The sequence below is a fragment of the Felis catus genome, chromosome B4, assembly GCF_018350175.1.
Source record: "Felis catus isolate Fca126 chromosome B4, F.catus_Fca126_mat1.0, whole genome shotgun sequence".
In the NCBI taxonomy this organism is placed as follows: domain Eukaryota; kingdom Metazoa; phylum Chordata; class Mammalia; order Carnivora; family Felidae; genus Felis; species Felis catus.
In genome coordinates this window covers 134632805-134652763 of record NC_058374.1, presented here as the reverse complement: position 1 = coordinate 134652763, position 19959 = coordinate 134632805, and the positions used below count along the sequence as shown (strand labels likewise).

At 43.6% G+C, this 19959-nt stretch overlaps 2 protein-coding genes and 1 long non-coding RNA gene across 4 annotated transcripts in view; 1 reads left to right on the top strand and 2 right to left on the bottom strand.

Moving 5' to 3' along the window:
* ACO2 (aconitase 2) overlaps positions 1-3723 on the bottom strand; it is a 53264-nt gene extending 49541 nt beyond the window's left edge. For both annotated transcript variants that reach the window (XM_003989332.6, XM_045062436.1), the window contains exon 1: positions 3550-3723. In XM_003989332.6, the coding sequence (XP_003989381.2) occupies positions 3550-3585 (36 nt within the window). In that variant the 5' untranslated portion in view covers positions 3586-3723. The remainder of the gene's footprint in view (positions 1-3549) is intronic.
* Positions 3724-3944: 221 nt separating this feature from the next.
* Positions 3945-13120, top strand: PHF5A (PHD finger protein 5A). The gene is made up of 4 exons (XM_003989331.6): positions 3945-4139; positions 4538-4561; positions 5072-5238; positions 12464-13120. Exons 1-4 carry the CDS (start codon positions 4088-4090, stop codon positions 12551-12553), a joined length of 333 nt encoding a protein of 110 aa, XP_003989380.1. The 5' UTR covers positions 3945-4087; the 3' UTR covers positions 12554-13120.
* On the bottom strand, positions 9323-19764 carry LOC109501818. The gene is made up of 3 exons (XR_002160129.3): positions 19312-19764; positions 17988-18095; positions 9323-10000 (listed from the first exon to the last, which is right to left on the bottom strand). It is a non-coding gene; the product is annotated as an uncharacterized LOC109501818 (long non-coding RNA).
* Between the last annotated feature and the right edge of the window lie 195 nt (positions 19765-19959).

The window sequence follows — 19959 nt, the reverse complement described above, 5'->3', positions numbered from 1 at the left end:
CTTCTGAGGGCCTTCCCCAACTACCCCAGTTAAAGCCATGTCACATCCCCACCCTTACCCTCTCTACCACACAATCCTACTTGCCTCCCTGGGAGCACTTAGTAGCTATGTTTTTTTGTCTACTTGGTTTTTTTCTGTCTCCCCAAAAGTACAATATAAGCTCCACTCTTCTTGTTCACTATTACACTCCCAGTGTCCAGGTATATGTTCAATAAACATTTTGGACACAGCTGGCTCAAAAGTCCACAGTGTGCTTTCCCAGTTCTCAAGATGATTACTCTATTCCTTCTGCCCAAATTGGAGACTGGAAATTTGTTTACTCATCCACTCAATCATTCATCCATTTACTCAACTCAAATCAACAGGTGACTGCAGGACAGGACACCTAAGACGATACTACAGTGACATATAACTTAGAATGACCTGTCTCATAATTCCCAAGGTTTTTTTCCTTAACACGGCACTTTATTGAGAACTTAACTTCTGCTAAATATGGCAAACTCTTCTGTAGTTAACTGCCATCTCAGATTTACATGCGAGAGGTTATAGGACTTCCTCAAGGTCACATGATGAGAACTCAGCACCCTAGTACCTCAAGGCAAAACCAAAGACCTAGAAAATGTATTTGCAAGTGCCCAACCCCTTTTATTTACCATCCATAGTCATGGGCACAAGAATAAAAAATAAACACCAGAGAGTTAATGTGGCTTTTCAAAATCTTCACCTCTGTTTTCCTCACTGCTTCTAACCCTACTACCTGGTGGCAGGCACCATTAAATAGAACACTCTCAACTTAAGGAGATCTGTTCTCGGGTTACGAAGCATTAATGTTACCCTGGTTGACAAGCTGAGTCTTGATGTCAAAGGGAAGCAGTATAGTGCAGGTGCTAGGACTTCAGCTCGGGAATCAGAAAGGTACAAATTCAAATCACACCTGCTGTGGACTGGCGATAAGGCAAGTTTATTTCATCTTACTTAATAATTAATTACACAGCACTTACTAGATACAGGCAAGGGTCTAAATACTTTGCAACTATGGTATGATAACTAGACAAGCCAGATGTACTATCATTATCTGTACCTTACAGGTGAGGAAACACGCACACAAAGTGAAGTAACCTGCCCAAAGCATTCAAGTCAGCATTCAAGACCAGATAGTGTGATGCCAGAAACTATGTTCTTAACCATTATACAGTGTTTCTTCTCTAGTCCTGTTTCAACAGGTCTGTCTTATCTCACAGGATCATGTGAGATGACTGGCACACAGTAGGGTAAACGTTTATCTACTCTTAGTAGTGGTAGTAATTGCCATTATTCTATTATTTACTTTCACCTTTGGTCCAGCCAAGGACAGAAGAAAAATATTTTGGCTGAGAAAGACCTCCAAGGCCATCTGCAGTAAAATACATTAGAATACAGAAGTTCCGTGAAAAGGGGAACTGTCTGCTTCGCCTATCATTGTATCCGAAGCAAGTAGTAGGTATCAATAAATATGCAGTGAATGAGGTAGGAATAAACTGAATGCATGGACAGGGTCCTGCAGACACAACAACTAAGGTAGTACCATCACCTCTCAAATGTAGCTAAACATAAAAGAGGTAAATTTACGAGGGTCTCAGAGGACAGTGTTAACTAGCCATTACTTAAGACAGCCTGGCTATTGAGAGGCAGTGCGGTATATAATGTTGTTCACTCATCTTAGGTGAATGAACAAACAAGGACACCTGGATTTTAATCCTCACTCTGCTACTGTAAGTCACCTAGGCTCTCAAGGTCTTGGATTATCCATCTGTAAAAGAGGAAGTAGAACTATATGATGATCACAAACAAAAATATCACATTTTCTTATTTCTTATTCACAATCTGAATGGAAGCTTATTACCAAGTATTCAATAAACATTTGTCAATGAAGATCATCCCAAACTGACAGATGAGGAAACCAGAATTCAGAAGTAATTTGCTCAAGGTCACAGGGTTAGGACAGAATATGAACTATGGCCCAGATCTCCTTCTATACCAGCCTAACACTCATGCTTTCCAAGATCTTTTTTCAGTTCAGAAATCCCATGATATTGATCCTCTCTTCCAAGACCACTAAATCCGTAATGATTTAACCATCAAATAATATTGCCTGACATCATTACATTATGAGAGAGCAGGATCAGGAAAAAACAACCACCTGTATTTCTATAACGTTAACCTTGGGAATCAAAAAATCTGAAAAAAAACAGTTAGAGCAAACCCCTTGTCCTTGCCCAGAACTGAGAGATCAGAAGTATTTAAGATAAATGATGATTTCATTTTAAACCATATGGTCTAAATTTCAGCAACGTGACTTAAAAAAAAAAAAACAATAACAACCCTAGTAACACAACGCTTCCCGAGAGAGTACAGCACATAACTTCTTTAATTTTATCATCAAAGTTGTGCCATTTGATTCAAAGTAGATTCACAAAGTTAAAATGTAAAGGTTGTCAGAGAATGTCTACTTTATTGTTTGATTGTTATTAACAAAACACATGCTTGATATTGAAACCTTGCATATAACTCCTTCCTGGTGCTGTCAAGTCACGAGGGAAAAAAAAAATCTGGCATCACAGTCAATTTTCTAGATGGTTCATAACAGAAGAGTCAAGGTCAAACCGTTGAGTCTCTTTATCCTCCCACCTTGTAATTGAGAAGCAACTAACTGTGAGCTCAAAATACTCTATACAGGTACTCTCACAAATACAAGTATTAGCTGAAGGATCATACTCTGGCCCAGAGAAGTTCTGTGAAGGCAGGCTGACAAGAACAAGAACCAAAGGGTAAGTTGGGCAGATGTTCAGGCCACAACACTTCGGTGACACTCAAAAGAGCAGAAACTTTCACCTACTTTCTAGCAGTTTCGCCACCTATCTAATGAGAATCATCATCTCACCAGATGATTATATGAATCAAATAATATGAGGAATGAAAACAGTCTTGGCAATCTTGCAAAGAAGAAAGTCTCTTGTTATTACTATTTACTAAGTCTGGGCCCGGAAAGTCCCCTCGCCTTCTCGGCTATATGTTCCGCAAGACACTCTTAAAACGAACAGAATACTAATCTCTTCTCCAGACTCCAGGCCGGACAATCGTAGATGCAGCCGGCTAACAAGTCTCTGCTGCCGGAAGATGAGAAGTGAGGCCTTTCAGACCCCGGGCCTAGTGGACGCAACAACGACCGCGCCCCCCAGTCACCTTGTCCTCACCTTGAGGAAAGGAAAGAAACCCTACAAGAGAGAGGAGTGAAGTCCTCAGAAAGGGGTGCCTCCACTCTTCACCTGGCCGGCGTTTCTGAGACCTACGCTTCCCACCGGGCGCTTCCCAGGGCTGGGAGAGCTGAGCCGGGGACGCCTTGACCTCGGGCGCGGGAGGAGCGGGCACCGGCGCTGGGCCCGCGGCCGGGACGGGTACAGGAAAAGTCGGCGGGAGGTCGGGCCCGCCTCGCCTTGCCTCGCCCACAGCCGCAGGCACAGTAGGAGGTACCCCGCCCTCGTGAACCCAGAGGTCCCTGAGTTGGCTCACCTGCAGCCGGGTCACCAGTAGACTGTAAGGCGCCATTTTGTGCACTGACAAAGATGAGGTCGCATGAAAATGACGTACAATACTGCGTATTTAAAGCTTTCGGGAAGGGGCGTGGTTTGAAGAGAAACTCGCAACGGTGAAGGTGGGGCCTCTGTGGAGGTGCCAGAGCCCGGGGAGCGCAGTGGGCGGAGCTCCCGTTAGAGACGAAGGCCTGAAAGGAAAACAGCTGCAGAAAAACACTGGCGGCAGTAAATACTGGCCACAAAGATGTATTATGGAAGGACAAACTTCACTTGTCTCTTCCATCCATATCTGGGAAAGCCATTTTTTTTCAAAATACTTTTACGTCCCTGCCAGGACCTGGCTCGCCAACTACGACGGAGACTCCTGTTTAACTGAAGGGTTTTGATCGCGCGAGAGCGGGCGGAACTTGGTGAAGCCTGGAGGACCAATCACAGCAACCGGGAGGCTGGAAAGTGGAGGTTAAAGGGCGGACGGAAGTTCCTTAAACTTCCGGTGGCCGGCTGGTGTCGGAGTTATGGCCAAACATCATCCGGATTTGATCTTTTGCCGCAAGCAGGCTGGTGTTGGTGAGGCGGCTTCTGGCCCCCGGGTGTCTGGGTGGGGACAGTATTAAGAGCCCGGGGGTCGGAGGTTGCCATCTCATTCTTAGGGTTTTGCCTCGGAGGCGCCACGTTTCCCGCCTCACGGTCGGTAGCGTGAGAGCGCGCCGATTTGCCGCCTCTTCAAAAGAGGGCGGGCGCGCGCGTGCTGGGAGCCAGAGGCGGACGGCCGAGGTGAGGTCAGGAGAAACTCAGATTGCCTAGGTCCTGGGGGCGGCCTCAGGAGGGTGTGGGTGTGCTTCGGATGGAAGCTTATGAGAGTAAGATGGTGAAGATCCCTCGGGGCTCACTGCAGCCCTTGCTCGAAGATGTCTTTCCCCTCTTCGTCCAAGCCCGTTCTAACTGTACCATCTTTGCCTTTGCAGCTATCGGAAGACTGTGTGAGAAATGTGAGTGGAACACGCCCTCCTAAACACCCCACTCCTCCCCCTTCACAGTTTGTGTAGAGCCAGCCGGTGGGCATTTCCAGCAGTGCCACAAAGAGCGCTTTGAGTAGATGTGCCTGGAAGTATGTGAACAGTGAAAGCTAGGCTGCAACCGAAGGCCCTCTCCACCTCACCACTCTAATTCGCGCGTTTTAAACAGGGTTAGGTCTTGAGAAAAATCTTTGACTTTGGACAGGAGATAGCCCGACCCCGTCCCAACACACACATGGTTCTTTACCAGGAGTCATATAGACTTATCGTCTACCAAGTGATGTTCTAAGTTCGTTATATATTGGTTGGTGAATTTCTGTGTGGAGGGGATTGAGGTGGACACTGAGTTGTGAGTTGGCCAAAATAGAGGGTCCTAAAGTCACGCTCAGGTGGATACTAGTGTATATCCCCGCAGCAGGAGGAGGGCAGTAGACCTGAGGAGGTACTTGCAAGTGAGCATAATTCCATTCTCTCTTCTCACAGGTGATGGCAAGTGTGTGATCTGTGACTCCTACGTGCGTCCCTGCACTCTGGTGCGCATATGTGATGAGTGTAATTATGGCTCTTACCAAGGGCGCTGTGTGATCTGTGGAGGCCCTGGAGTTTCTGATGCCTATTACTGTAAGGAGTGCACCATCCAAGAGAAGGATGTGAGTGTATGCCAAGATTTTCATCCGATCTTTGCTGCTTTTATTTAGTAACTCTTTGACAACGATGGCAAACACCTGTGGTCTCTTGGGATTACTATGTTGAGCTGGTCACGTAGGTTATAATTTCATTAAGTTCTGGGAGCTGAGCTAGGTGTAGTCCAATAAAAGGCAGTTATTTTGCATCAAGGGCTAAAATGCAAAAGAAGCAAGTCTTTGTCAACGTCAGCAATTTGGAGAGCCCTCTCTCTATTCCTTTGATGTCTCTCTCTGATTATTCTTATTCAGAAACAACATCCTGCGCTTTGTGAGTCCTGGCACAGTACATAGTGTGTAATATACTCAGTAATTCTCTTTACTGTCATTAAAAATTGTTAGAGTGGATGTGGTGACAGTTGAATTTGGGGCAACTCGTGTTGATTTCCACTTTAACTGGCTAAAGAATGCCTTTGGTTTGATATTATAGAATTGTCATTCAGTCTTGTGACATGTTTGCCCCTTGACATTGTGTGGTGGCAGTGGACATTCCATTTCTTTAGCCAAATGCTAGGATAGAGGGCTTGTAGATCTATACTAAAGGCAAGTTTTACTCTTTGTTTAGGTTGGAGGCAGAAGGCTTCTTAGGGGGATGGGGGACTGTGCATCAGCTTGTTTTCTTCTTTTTACGGCACAGTAAAGAAGTGTGATAATAGTACCATTAAGCTAATAGAAGGTACCTGGATACCTAATTTAGGGTAAAGCAAAAGATAACATGATTCTTAATGTTCATACGTGCAAAGAATAGGTAGTTATAGATGTCATTCATTTTTTTTTTTGAGAGAGAGCAGGGGAGGGGCAGAGGGAGGGAGAGAAGATCTTAAGCAGGCTTCACACCTAGCTCAGAGCCAAACAGAGCCATCTCAAGACCATGAGATCATGACCTGAGCTGAAATCAAAAGTCGAACACTTAGCTGATAGAGCCACCCAAGCACCCCTGTCATTCTTTATTCTTCACAACAGCTTTGTTAAATAGGGATTGTTATTGTCCCCATTTTACAGTCTCTAACTCGGACAATAAGTGACAAACACAGCCTATCTGACTAAACCCAGTGATGTCCCCATTATACCTTGTCGTCCTTTTGTAAGTCCTTCTGGTAGGATGTGCCTATTTTGAGTAGAAACATCCAGCCTCCCCGGCAGTCTACATATTTGGATCCTGTCTACTCCCAGGAAGTGGAACATACCTGGCCAGATAAGACTGTTCCTTATATCATTATGTCTTCTGATTTTTTAGGGAGATGAGAAAGGTCATAGATAAAATACCAAAAATATAATTTCAGTTGGTGTGCTGTCCTAAACTGGTTTGCATTTACCTTTGACTCTCAAAGCATATCCTTATCGATCTGATGCACCAGCTAGGTTGCACTGGTTTAAAGAAAGGACCTTGGTTTAGGTATTTATCTTTTACCTAAGTTCTTGGTACAGTGCTTGATAAATATTATAAGCATTGTCCATGTTTTTGGTGCTTCCCCTGTAAGCCATTCACAGGAGTGCTCCGTGTCTGTATATAGTAGGTGTTTAGTAATTATTTGTAATTTATGAACAGTAAAACCATGGAAAGGCAACAGCAGTGAAGAGGCAGTATGAACAGCTCTTAAACTAGCTACAGAGTCCTTAAGGACAACATTTTCCTGAACTTTTGCATTGTTGTAGCTAGAGTTCTTGTCTGGAATAAGCTTGTAACCAGAGTGCCTGATGTTAATTACTGTCTGACTTACCTGCATGTGGTATGTTAACTGATCGATACCTTTGGATCTTCATGCTTCATTCTGTTCCTGAGGATTATTGTAGACATCACTTCGCCTACTTCATACTGTACAGGAATGTTCTGAGGATGCTTGAGATAGCGCCTAGCTTACATATACTCGGCAGTAGTTTCCTAGGAACACAAAGCAGTCGAGTGACATGATCCAGCCTCTCAGCCTTTCAGATCATTGTGTAGATAAGTGCCTAAGACTTTTTCCTATGCAGAAATCCTTCTGTAACCAAAGTAACCCCAGTTATTGTACTCCTCTTCCTGCTGTTTTCATAATTGATAAGCGAATTAGACCAGTAAACTAGACAGGTTCTTCTCACTTAGTTTTTCAGCGTCAAGAATAGGCAGGAGTTAGGGAGAATATCTGTGGGTACTGCTGCCAGGGGACTAATTTGTAGCTTCTTATAATACGGCATCATGCTGATCTGATTCCTGCTTAACCCTCAATTTCTTTGCTCCTTTTGCTTGACCATTTTCTTCAGCTTTCCCAACCAGAAGATAAGAATAGCTGGTAACAGGGGCGCCTGGGTGGCGCAGTCAGTTAAGCGTCTGACTTCAGCCAGGTCACAATCTTGCGGTCCGTGAGTTCGAACCCCGCGTCAGGCTCTGCGCTGATGGCTCAGAGCCTGGAGCCTGTTTCCGATTCTGTGTCTCCCTCTCTCTCTGCCCCTCCCCCGTTCATGCTCTGTCTCTCTCTGTCCCAAAAATAAATAAACGTTGAAAAAAAAAAAAGAATAGCTGGTAACATTCGTAGAGCTCCTCCTGTGTGCCCCAAACTATGCTAAACATTCTTTTCCAAAAGTTCTTCGTGATAAAAACAATAAAAAGTAAGGCTTCCAGATGTTAAGCAACTTGGCCCAAGGTCACATGGCTAATCAATGGCAGACGTAGGACTAGAACCCAGGTTATCTGACTCCATGTTTCTCATGTTTTTTGTTTCATTATTGCTCCCCTAAAGAGAAAAGTTAAAATTCAAATTATAATTTTTTTCCTAAGAAGAGAAGTGAGATTTTGTTGGCTGAGGATGAACTTTAAATCACAAACCCTGGTAAATATCGAAGATGCTTTCATCCCCTTTGAGAATGGATAGTCAAACTCAAAGCATTCTCTCAAACCACCTCACTGCATTACTCTTCTCAGTGTGGTTAAGGATGCCTCTCCCTCTCACTATTTCTACTATTCTCTGCTCCGCTTACTGAACAGCAGAGCCCATTAGACTGATTAAAAATACTTGATATTTTTTGGGGCGCCTGGGTGGCGCAGTCGGTTAAGCGTCCGACTTCAGCCAGGTCACGATCTCGCGGTCCGTGAGTTCGAGCCCCATGTCGGGCTCTGGGCTGATGGCTCAGAGTCTGGAGCCTGTTTCCGATTCTGTGTCTCCCTCTCTCTCTGCCCCTCCCCCATTCATGCTCTGTCTCTCTCTGTCGCAAAAATAAATAAACGTTGAAAAAAAATTTTTTTTTTTAAATACTTGATATTTTTCAAAGTTAATTCATAAATTTACTTCCTTACAACTTCTTAAACATGGGAAAGTTTTGGGGGTTTTGCCTCTGGGAAACCCTAGTAGTGAAAACACCATACTAAGAGACAGAAAGCCCATATTCAAGTCTTTGCTACAAATGTGGATGACTTTGTGGAATTCTCCAAAAAGGAAGTAATAATCCTTATTACCTCATGGATACATTTATTGAGAGATTGAAGGTCTTTCCGAAGGAAAACATGACACTGTCGTTAAGGTCCCAAACCAATGTACAGTCTGCTTTTTACATGGTATTGACTAAACAATTGTCAAAAGAATGAACAGCATTTGGGGTGCCTGGCCAGCTCAGTTGGTAAAGCATGCAGACTCTGGATCTTGGAGTCCTGAGTTTGAGCTCCACGTTGGGCAGTAGAGTTTACTTAAAAACAAAAAAACAGGCACCTGCCTGGCTCAGTCAATAGAACATGCGACTCTTGATCTTAGGGTTGTAAGTATGAGCCCCACATTGGGTGTAGAGATTACTTAAAAATAAAATCTAAAAATGGGGCACTTGGGTGGCTTGGTTGAGCATCCAGCTCTTGGTTTCAGTTCAGGTCATGATCCTGGGGTCTGTGCTGAGCATGGAGCCTGCTTGGGATCCTCTCTCTCTCCCTCTGACCCTCGCCCCATTAAGTTTTTATTTTTTTATGTTTTTATTTTTATTTTTTTAATTTATTTTTGAGACAGAGCATGAGCAGGGGAGGGGCATAGAGAGAGAGAGGGAGACACAGAATCTAAAGAAGGCTCCAGGCTCTAAACTGTCAGCACAGAGCCTGACACGGGGCCTGAACTCACGGACGGTGAGATTATGACCTGAGCTGAAGTCGGACGCCCAACCGACTGAGCCACCCAGGCGCCCCAAGATTTTTAATGAAATTTTAGAAATTAAATGGCCATAAGACGTATTTACGATTCAAGCTACAGCTGCCTAAAATTAAAAGTTCCCTATGCTAGGAATGGGGAAATCTGCCAATCCTCTGGAAGGGCTGAAAAAGGGTGAAATTTTTAGTATTTAGACATGCGGTTGCTAAAAGAGCTACTGGCAGACTTTTGCAGGTATTTTTAAAATACCTTCTAGCTCAGTTCACAAATACTTGTAGGAGCACCTGGGTGGCTCAGTCAGGTAAGCATCCAACTTTGGCTCAGGTCATGATCTCACTGTTCGTGAGTTCAAGCCCCACATCAAGCCTGCTACTGTCAGCCTGTCAGCACAGAGCCCACTTCAGATCCTCTGTCCCCCTCTCTCTGCTCCTCCCCTGCTAGCGCTCTTCCAAAAATAAATAAATATTATATATACACACACACACATACACAAAACAAATACTGTTTCAACCTCTAAGGTTTCTTACCAGTCCTTCCATCTTCCTCTTCATGCTCTTCATTCACAGCATACTCAGCAAAAGCCAGCCAGTTACAGAGAGCACATCCTCATCTCGCACAACATTTAGACCCTTGGGAGATGTATAGAAAATAAAAGGCAGGAGTGCTTAGGCAACAAAACAGGAAACCTGTGGGTCTGTGAAGAGAAGTCCATAAAAATCAAAGATCTCTTAATCTAGTACATTGGTTTTCCAACTTTTATTAAATTTTTTTTAAAGTTTTGTTTTGAGAGAGAGTGTGAACAAGGGAGGGGCAGAGAATGAGGAAGAGAGAGAGAATCCTAAGCGGGCTCGGCACTGTCAGCACAGAGCCCAATGCGGGGCTCGAACCTACATATCCTAAGATTATGACCTGAGCTGAAATAGGACGCTCAACCAACTGAGCCACCCACGCGCCCCTCCAACTGTTTTTTAATACATAGAGTCCTATCTTCTAAAAGTATCTTACACAGGGGTGCCTAGCTGGCTCAGTCGGTAGAGCATACAACTCTTGATAGCAGGGTTGTAAATTTGAGCCCCGCATTGGATATAAAGATTAGTTAAAAATTAAAAAAAAAAAAAATCTTTTTAAGTATCCTACACAGAAGCCTAGAGAGAGAGAGAGAGAGAGAGAGAGAGTGAGTGTGTGTGTGTGTGTGTGTGTGTGTGTGTGTGTGTGTGTGTGTGAGGTTGAACCATAGTGAAATTGTTGATAGTTGTTTTTGGCAGTTTCTTAGGATTTATCAAGGGCTGATTATATACTTAGTAACTTACCAAAACTCAGGTAGCCTGGCTCCAGAGCCTACTCTCTTGACCTAAACTACGAGTGAGAATGGAGCTACCCAGTTTGGAGGATGGATTCTTATATCACCTCTCAGGACTCTCTGGGGCTCTCTGTAGTTTGTAAACAGTTTGTAAAGCAGTTTGTAAACTGCTCTGGCCCACTTATTTTACAGTTGGAGAATACAACTCCAAAGAGAACTGACTTGCCCACAGTCATGCAAATCATTTAGGCACAGTAAGCCTAACCAGGCTGTCGTCATAGCATCTCTAAAGATAGCTTAGAGCACTGTCCTATGTAATACCAGACCTTCAGCCGTGAGGGGCAGCTGTTCCTTCATTTGTACAAGGACTTTGAATACGGATTACATAGCTTGAGTTCACCTAGGGAACTGTTGGTGGGGCTGAGCCCCCTCCCAGGCTCCCTCAGCACACAAGCTACTCAGATGATAGTTTTGTTGTTGTTGTTTAATTTTTTTTTTTTAATGTTTATTTTGAGAGAGAGACAGAGCATGAGCAGGGAAGGGGCAGAGAGAGAGGGAAACTTTGACCTGAGCCGAAGTCAGAGGCTTAACCGACTGAGCCACCCAGGCACCCCCCAGATGGTAGTTCTTAAGGGTAATATATGCTATGTAGTTTTTAGAAAGTAATCAGATGTTAGTGTTGCCTTTGCATGTTTAGAGTTTTTTTTTTTTTTTTAATGTTTATTTATTTTGAGAGGATGGAGGGGCAGAAAGAGAAACCCAAGCAGGCTCTTAGCCGTCAGCACGGAACCCAGTGCAGAGCTCAGTCCCATGAACCACAAGATCATGACCTGAGCTGAGATCAAGAGTCAGATGCTTTAACTGAGCTACCCAGGCGCCCCTAGAGGTTTTTGTACAATATTATATCGATCCCCAAAAAGAGAAATCAACTAAATTAGAAATGAGATGTCTAAGGACTTGATTAATTCATTCATTCTAAAGCCCATCGTCACAAGGAGCAACCTCCTTTAATGTAGGGGTTTAATAAAATCAGACCTGTGAAGGTTTTCTTTAATAACGCCTCCCCCAGTTTTCTTACCCATCATCCCAGATCAACTGATGGAGTCCTCATTTCTGCAGAACACAGCTTCCCGGAGGCTTCACTGAAACCACTCAAGCTCACAAAATGGCCAGGGGAACATGTCATTACAAATCAGATTATAGACCTTCAATAGCCATCTCTAGCACAGGAACACTCTTCCCCCAAGACCATGTGTCAAATTCAGTGAATTCATAAGGACACATCAAGCCCAGTTTTCTCCTACTGTATTTAACATGTAAAGTACTATTTCCTAAAGCCTTCAGGTTTTTTTTTTTCCTTGGTGGTATTCTTCCCTTTCTTGAGCTAGGGGAGGAGAGCTAGAGAGCTTGATCTGTAGATGATTAATACTGTGTCTTCTCACTTGAAAACCTTTTGGATATCTTAAGGGTTAAATTCTACCTCAGCTGTATCAGATTAGCAACAGAAGTGGGCTGAGAATCCAACATTCTTTTTTTTAATGTTTATTTTTGAGAGAGGGAGATACAGAATCCAAAGCAGGCTTCACGCTCCCTGAGAGTCCAATATTGTATGTGTAGGCCACCCTAGGTAGAGAGTGGACAGGCCCTGGGCACATTCTAGATGCTTAATAAATTCTTGATGATAGATTGAATAGGATAACTGAACAGGTAAGGTAAATGGCTAAACCTGTTGATCAAAACGGTTCAGTTCAGACTCAAAGACTTTTAACAACTTCTCTATTCTGTTTTCCAGAGAGATGGCTGCCCAAAGATTGTCAATTTGGGGAGCTCTAAGACAGATCTCTTCTATGAACGCAAAAAATACGGCTTCAAGAAGAGGTGATCGGTGGATGGCCTTTTCCTCCCACCAAGCTGCTGCAGCTGCCAGAAAAGACACCTACTACCACCAGCAGAGAGTGAGCGGAGCACAGAGCACCACCCGAGTGCCTGTTAGTACACTGGCACCTCTCCACCTCTCCTCTTACCCAGACACGTGGTGGGAATGGGAAAGAAATCTTCACAGAGCACTCTGGCAGACGATAGCAGAGAAAAATTGATAGATTGGTCCGTGATTTTTCTTGAACTCGAGAAACAAGCCTCTGGTTTCCAAATTGATATCTTGTCTCTACACCAAGAGCTTCTGAAACAGGAATCGCATCATTTCAGTCTTTTGTTTGAGGAATTGCCCACGAAGCTAGCGCAGTGAGGAGCCTGTTCTGGGCAGCAGCTCTGATGGCAGCTGCCGTTGATGAGGCATCTGCAGTGTGGTGGGGAGCTCTCCCCACAATCAGTGTGGGCATTTAATCTTGTAACGCTTAGCAGGTGGTGCCTGTTCATGTTATTCTTCTAACAACTTGGAAACCCTTTCTGTTGCTGTTGTATTAATAAAACAGGTGTTTCTTTTCTGGTATTCAGTCACAGTCCCAATTTGACTCTAGGAATTTATTTTAGTCACCTAGGAATTTGTAGTTCAGGGTAGATGCATGGGGATTCATCAAGCACCTTGTTCTCTTATTACTACCAGAAGGAATTCTAAACCATTGACTCCTTTCATTATAGGCAAATCAAAAAGTTGTTTTTAGAAACTTATTTTTCTTCCTGTTTAACTTGAACTGAAGAAATGGCTTCCAGCAAAATGTGTTCAAGTTGATAAGTTCAGAGAACTGAACAGGGTTGATTTATTTCATAAAGTCCACATATACTCACATCAAGGATATGTTTCCTTTTTTTTTTTTTTTAAGTAAATAAACAGAATAAGGGGAAATTCAGACGCATCCTTCACCCTAACAAGACTAGAGGTGTTTCTGCCTGCTAGAGGTGATCAGCAGGTTATCCTAAAGAGGCACAGTCAGTCACTGGGGCACCTGGATGGCTCAGTCAGTTAAGCATTTGACTTCAGCTCTCATCTTGATTTCATTGGTTTGTGAGTTCAAGCCCTGTGTCTGGCTCTCTGCTGTCAGCACACAGCCTACTTCCAATCCTCTGCCTCTCCCCTCTCCTCACACTCACTCAAAAACTTTAAAAAAAAAAAATGAAGGCACAATCATAACTTGAGACTCCCAGTCAAGTGGTCTTTGATGCCATGGATTTGAATTTTTAATGTTTTCTTCATTTCTGAGAGAGAGCATGAGCAGGGGAGGGGCAGAGAAAGAGGGAAATACACAATCTGAAGCAGGCTCCAGGCTCAGCTGTTAGTACAGAGCCCAACACGGGCCTCAGACTCACTAGCCATGAGATAACGACCTGAACCAAAGTCAGATGCTTAACCAACTGAGCCACCCAGGCACCCCTGACACCATGGATTTGAAACTGGTTTTGAGTCCTTAGGAATGCAGGGGCTTCGCCCAAAGTTACACTGAAATTTAGTGGCAAAGACAAGGAAAGATATGATAGTCTTTTCTGACTACTTGTCAGAGCTTTGATTTAGATCAACAAAACTCTTGATTAATTGTGATCTATCAAGGGTCAAAAATTGAATTAAAATATAATCTCTACCTTCAGAGAATTTAATAAGGGAAGCTGCCAGAAACAGTTTAGAATAACCCAGAGAGGGTGCACAAAGGAAGGGTCCTTGGCCTAGGTTGGGGGCACCTCAGGGGTAATAATCTTGAAGGGTTTCCCCATCTCCTCCTGCCACTCTGTTCACACTCCAGCCCCTGGGCCTCCTTTCAGTTCCTCTGCTGGTTTCCTTCCTGCCTCTGCTTTTTACCTATTAAGCTTCCTAATGCTCAGTCCCCCTTTTGCTCAGCTGTTACACATCCTTCAGACCTTAGATAATATTTCCTCAAAAGATGCCTCCTGACCCCCAATCTAAATCAGTTCCTCTTGTTAATATGCCCACATAGCACCCTATTATTATGATTACAGTGTCTAGTAATTATTGACAGTCCTCCTTTAGGCTGGTTCCCTGATGGCAGTAACCGAGTCTGTCTGGCTCAGCAGGTAGCAGGTACTCAGTATTAAATGAATAATTAAAGTTAAACCAGATGATAAACTGGGCTTTGAAGGATATGTTGGAACTTAACAGGCAAAGGGGGTGGGGTCCGTGGATACGTACATCTGTATTGGCGAAACAATCTGAATGGGCAGTGTGTTTGGGGAGCTCTCTGAGCAGTTCTAAAGCATAGTTGGGGGGGATTACAGTGTGTCAACATTGTAGAGACTAGATCATTTTCAGATTATAATTAGAATGGGTATTGATTCTATAGTCCCTTTAGTTTTAATGTGTAATAGAAGTTAAAAATATTTTGGATAAAAACAAACCAACCTTTTAAACTTGCTTATTAACCACTCCAGTCCACGTAACATCTTGCATCTACAAATGTATCAAAAGCTACTTAATTTGAGCAAAACACCACTTGAACTGTGCTCCTTCAGCCTCAGCAAGTGTGCCTCTGAGAGGTATGGCAAGCAAGTTTACAATTAACACCCAAAGGATTTCAAGGGCATACCCCCTCCATGCTCCACTGCTGAATGGAGCAAGTTCAACCTTAGCCCAGTGAATTCTGCTGAACTCTGTTCCCCTGTCACCTAGTTCCATAATCCCATGCTTGGTTTGTTTCCTCTCAGAGGCCAAGAGAACAATACAATTAATGAGTTAAGAACACCAGAGATAAAGTAAATGGCCCTGGAGCTGGAATCCTTAAATTACTGTCTATTTTGGACTTAATTAAGTCCTTTTCAATTAAAAAAAAGTTCTTTATTTATTTATTTTGCAAAAGAGAGAGTCAGAGACAGAGAATCCCAAACAGGCTCCGTGCTGTCAGCATGGAGCCCCATGCAGGGCTCGATCCTAGGAACCACAAAATCATGACCTGAGCCGAAATCCAGTTATCAGACGCTTAACCGACTGAACCACCAAGGCGCCCCTAAATCCTTTTCAGTTTTAAAAATTAGGATAATAGCTAGCACCAAATTCTCTGTTGGGAAAACATCACTTACAAACTGAATTTTAACCTCTAACAACATAGAGTTCTGTGGCGAGAACTAGAAAATGATCTCAGCCAACTGTGTATGTCCACAAAGAATCAAAATGGTCTTAAAAATTGAGTGTTTCCATCGTTAAATAAGTACTAAAAAATAGATCAATAAATAAGCATTGCCTACATAGGTCTGGTTGAAATAATAGAACTCATCATGGTCAGCCTGAGAAAGTGGTGCCCTTTCCTGGATTTATGAGCATTACTATTATCTATTCAGTATTTGATATTCATTCCAGGCTCTAGAAAGGATGGATGTCTTCCAGTTTCTCAAGTACACTGTACACACATGGTAATTTAATCACCTTTAAACATTGCACTTTTTACATGTGCTCTTACTTAAAAAAAAAAAAAAAAAGTGTAATTAGAAATAGGTGGGCTTGGGGCGCCTGGGTGGCGTAGTCAGTTAAGCGTCCGACTTCAGCCAGGTCACGATCTCACGGTCCGTGAGTTCGAGCCCTGAGTCAGGCTCTGGGCTGATGGCTCGGAGCCTGGAGCCTGTTTCCGATTCTGTGTCTCCCTCTCTCTCTGCCCCTCCCCCGTTCATGCTCTGTCTCTCTCTGTCCCAAAAATAAATAAAAACGTTGAAAAAAAAATTTTTTTTAAAAGAAATAGGTGGGCTTTATAATTAGACCTGTATTTGAATTATGCTCTGCTCTTGACTTCTGGTGAGTCATTTAACCTCTATTTGCTTCTTTTTTCTTATCTGTTAAATAAGGACAATAATGCCTACCTCTTCAGGTTGTAAGGATGAAATTTGACCTTGTAAGTTCCTTACCCTTACCGGGAAGTCTTTATATAAATGGTAGGTCTTTTACAGTGGGATCCTACTTTTTCATCGATAAACATTTAAGTCTTGGCATGGAAGGGCCTCAAAATGGTTCCCTCTTCCCTACCCCCAAGATTTTCCTCTATTTGCTTCTCTCCGTGCACTTCATCAGGCAGTTAAAGGAACATTCCTTGCACATATCCTGTCTTCTTGACTCTATTTCCTTTGTTCAAAATACCTTTCCACGTTCACATTAGCCATCCAACTGGGTACCTCTTCCTTCTAAGTTCCTGGCATCTCATGAATGTTTCTAGATACACCATACCCCACAACAATCTCTCCCACTTGGACTATTCATGCCTACTATATACATAGAAAAGTTTCATGAAGCGTTTACTGTGTAAACACGCTCCAATATTTTCATTTTATTCTATTCTATTCTAAAACTTCTGCCTGAAACCCACTAAACCAAGTGATTGCATGACCGTACTAATGGATCATGAATCCCAATCCAGAAGTTCACAACAATGAACTAGGTAAAATCCTTGAACTCCTTTTGCCTCTCCCTCCACTGCAGGGCAATCACTCAATTATTTATTACATTGAACTGAAAAATGGGTCACAAATTCAAGAGTCTGAGTAAGCAATATAATTGATTGAAAAAAGAGGGGTGTGAGAAGAATAGCCCAAACAGGGTGATAAATGATTTATGACCCTTGGCCTCAGTGTGGGGAATCTGGGGGGAGACCAGAGAACATAGGACATGTCTAAAGGAGATAGCTGCTATTCAACTCCGGACAGTTTCCACCTGGAATGCCCAGATCCTTTGAATTTAGGACAAATGGCAAATTAAAAAATCTTTGTGCCATCTCCCAATTTTTAAATGTCAACTCATTTTATAATCTTTTAATGTTTATTTTTGAGAGAGAGAAAGAGGGAAAGAAAGAGCAAACGGGGGAGGGGCAGAGAGGGAGGGAGACACAGAATCTGAAACAGGATCCAGGCTCTGTGCCTACGAACCTGGAGACCATGACCTGAGCTGAAGTTAGACCCTTAACTGACCGAGCCACCCGGGCGCCCATTAAATGTCAACTCATTTTAAAAATTTTAATGTGTCAGTATACACCAAGACAATATATCCACCAGATGTGGACCTTGGCTTGCCAATTAGCAGCTTCTAAATTAAGAAGATTAACTTCAGTATGTTAACTATACTGGAAATAAAAAAGAAAGAAAAAGTTTCCAGGGAATCAAACTGAACTGTCTACATTTCAGAAAAACTGTGTCACTCTATTCTGACCTGCAGGTTTTTAGTTGTAGTTTGAAGCTAGGTATAAAGGTGAAAGATTATTTGCCTTGATAGAAATGTTCTTGCCTTAAGAAAAGGATTCCAATTCCCATCTTTTCCCAGCTATTTGGTTGCTCATCAACTCCATCCGGAGTGGCCTGTTACCACCAAGACTAAAATGTTACACTCTTTGAACTCTGAATTTTTAGTGTCTTAGCAAAGGCCGGGTTTGTTCACTCACGTATTGGTGGTGAATAAATAGCAAATCATTTTGTCCTGCATCCAATCACTTCTCCAAAGTCAGTTTTGTTGTGGTTGTCTTTGTTGCTGCCCGGCTGGAGCAGTGGATCTGAAAAATCAAATTGAGGAAATATTTTCTTAGGTAACATAAAAGTAACTACAAAATTTCTCACCCTAGCATGTGTGTATGAGAGAGTGACTCACCCCTGAGAGTTAATTGGGGTTAATTATTAACCAGCCTGACTTGCCAAGGCAACAAAACATCTGGTATAACTTGCTTACTCTCAGACCGGGGGGTTGCGTCTGAAGCTCACCATTTTGAAACCGTGGTGTGTACCTTGCAACGTATGATTATTCAAAATGGGAGGGGACTGCGGAATGCTTGAGTACAAATTAAGCTCACAATTAAGCCCTGGCAAGATGAAATCACACGTTGAGGAGAGAAAAAGTCCTTCTCTCCTCCAACTCACACGACAAATGGAGCCATCAGCAGTAAAGAATGGTGATTACCTTTTGCTCCTCTATTTTATTTCTTCCTATTTATATGCCAACCCTTTTTACCCAGGGCTCTCAATTGCCAAGGAGGCTGGATTTCTCAGTTTTGTTCAGTTAAATTGCTCAGGCCTGGTGTGTTTCCAGCACTGCAGGGGAGATTAGAATAAAAGCTGGAACACGCAGAAATGTAACGCCTTCTGTCCAGGGATTCACTGTGCCCTTCCTCAGCCTGCACTTATATGTTAGGAGACGTCTACCTTTAATCTGCTAATATGGACTCCATCTCTCCTTTCTGAGATTCCCTAGGACAGTTCATTTCAGCTCACCCTAACCTTTTTTTCTCTTCATTCTGTATAGTAGGGTTTCTTGTTGGGGAATGCACATCTAACTGTGAACAGGATATGTAGGATGCAGTTTGGCCTGAACAGTTACCTTTAATGTTTATTTATTTTTGAGAGAGAGAGAGACACAGAGCGTGAGCAGGAGAGGGACAGAAAGAGAAGGAGACACAGAATCCGAAGCAGGCTGCAGGCTCTGAACTGTCAGCACAGAGACCAACGCAGGGCTCCAACTCACAAATGTGAGATCATGACCTGAGCCAAAGTCAGAGGCTTAACTCACTGAGCCACCTAGGTCCCCCCTGAACAGTTACCTCTGAATTAAGTATACCAACTATTTGAGCCAAGCTTTATACACTGTATCATATTTAATCTCCACACGATCCCCATTTTAAGAACAAGAAAGCAGGTTTGATGATGTAAAGAGACTTGCTGCCATTAAATCAAGTTTAACATGGTTGCTGGACAGACAGAACTGGGATTCAAACCCACCTATTTCCAAGGTTGCCTCTAATGAATAACTTCAAATACCAGCATCCTTTGCAATGCCTCACTGCGCAAACGCACACTGTCCCCTTGGGCCGAGCGCCACGGTTCTTGGCCCGCATTCTTAATCCTAGCTGTTGGAAAGGAAACCCAATCAGATACCGCCTCTCCCTGCTCCCCGACCAATCAGAAGGCTGTTGCTAGCACACCCGTTATATTTTTAGCTCTTCAGTGCTCTGGAACCCTGTGGGTCCGCCGGGTCTCTCTGCTCGCGTGGAACACGCTAAGGGAGAGCGAGGGAGGAGTGGGAAGAGATGGGGAGGGAGGGAGGTGGAGAGGGAGGAAAAAGAAGGGGAGGAGTGGAGTAGGGCAAAACGGAGGGGGGCGTATATGTGACGCTCTGCCACTCGCTGACGCACGAGGCAAGTAGTCCCTGGAGGTGCCCCAGGGGCTGAAGCGCTGGGGGGGGGGGGGGGGGGGGGGGGATGGGATGGGCGATTTCGGGCTCAGGCTCCCTCCCGCCTCCCTGTCCCCTTGGAGTTTGCCCTCCAGTCCGGCGTTTTCCTGCTGCAGTCAAGGAAAGCGCTTTTACACCCCCCCCCCCCCCCCCGCTACCTTGGTCTCTGCCCTTGCCAAAAAAAAGTGATCAAGGAA

Coding starts and splice junctions, on each gene's coding strand:
- PHF5A (XM_003989331.6), top strand. CDS start 4,088: ATGGCCAAACATCATCCGGATTTGATCTTTTGCCGCAAGCAGGCTGGT. Junction 4,140..4,537: donor CCGCAAGCAGGCTGGTGTTG/GTGAGGCGGCTT, acceptor TTGCCTTTGCAG/CTATCGGAAGACTGTGTGAG. Junction 4,562..5,071: donor CGGAAGACTGTGTGAGAAAT/GTGAGTGGAACA, acceptor CTCTTCTCACAG/GTGATGGCAAGTGTGTGATC.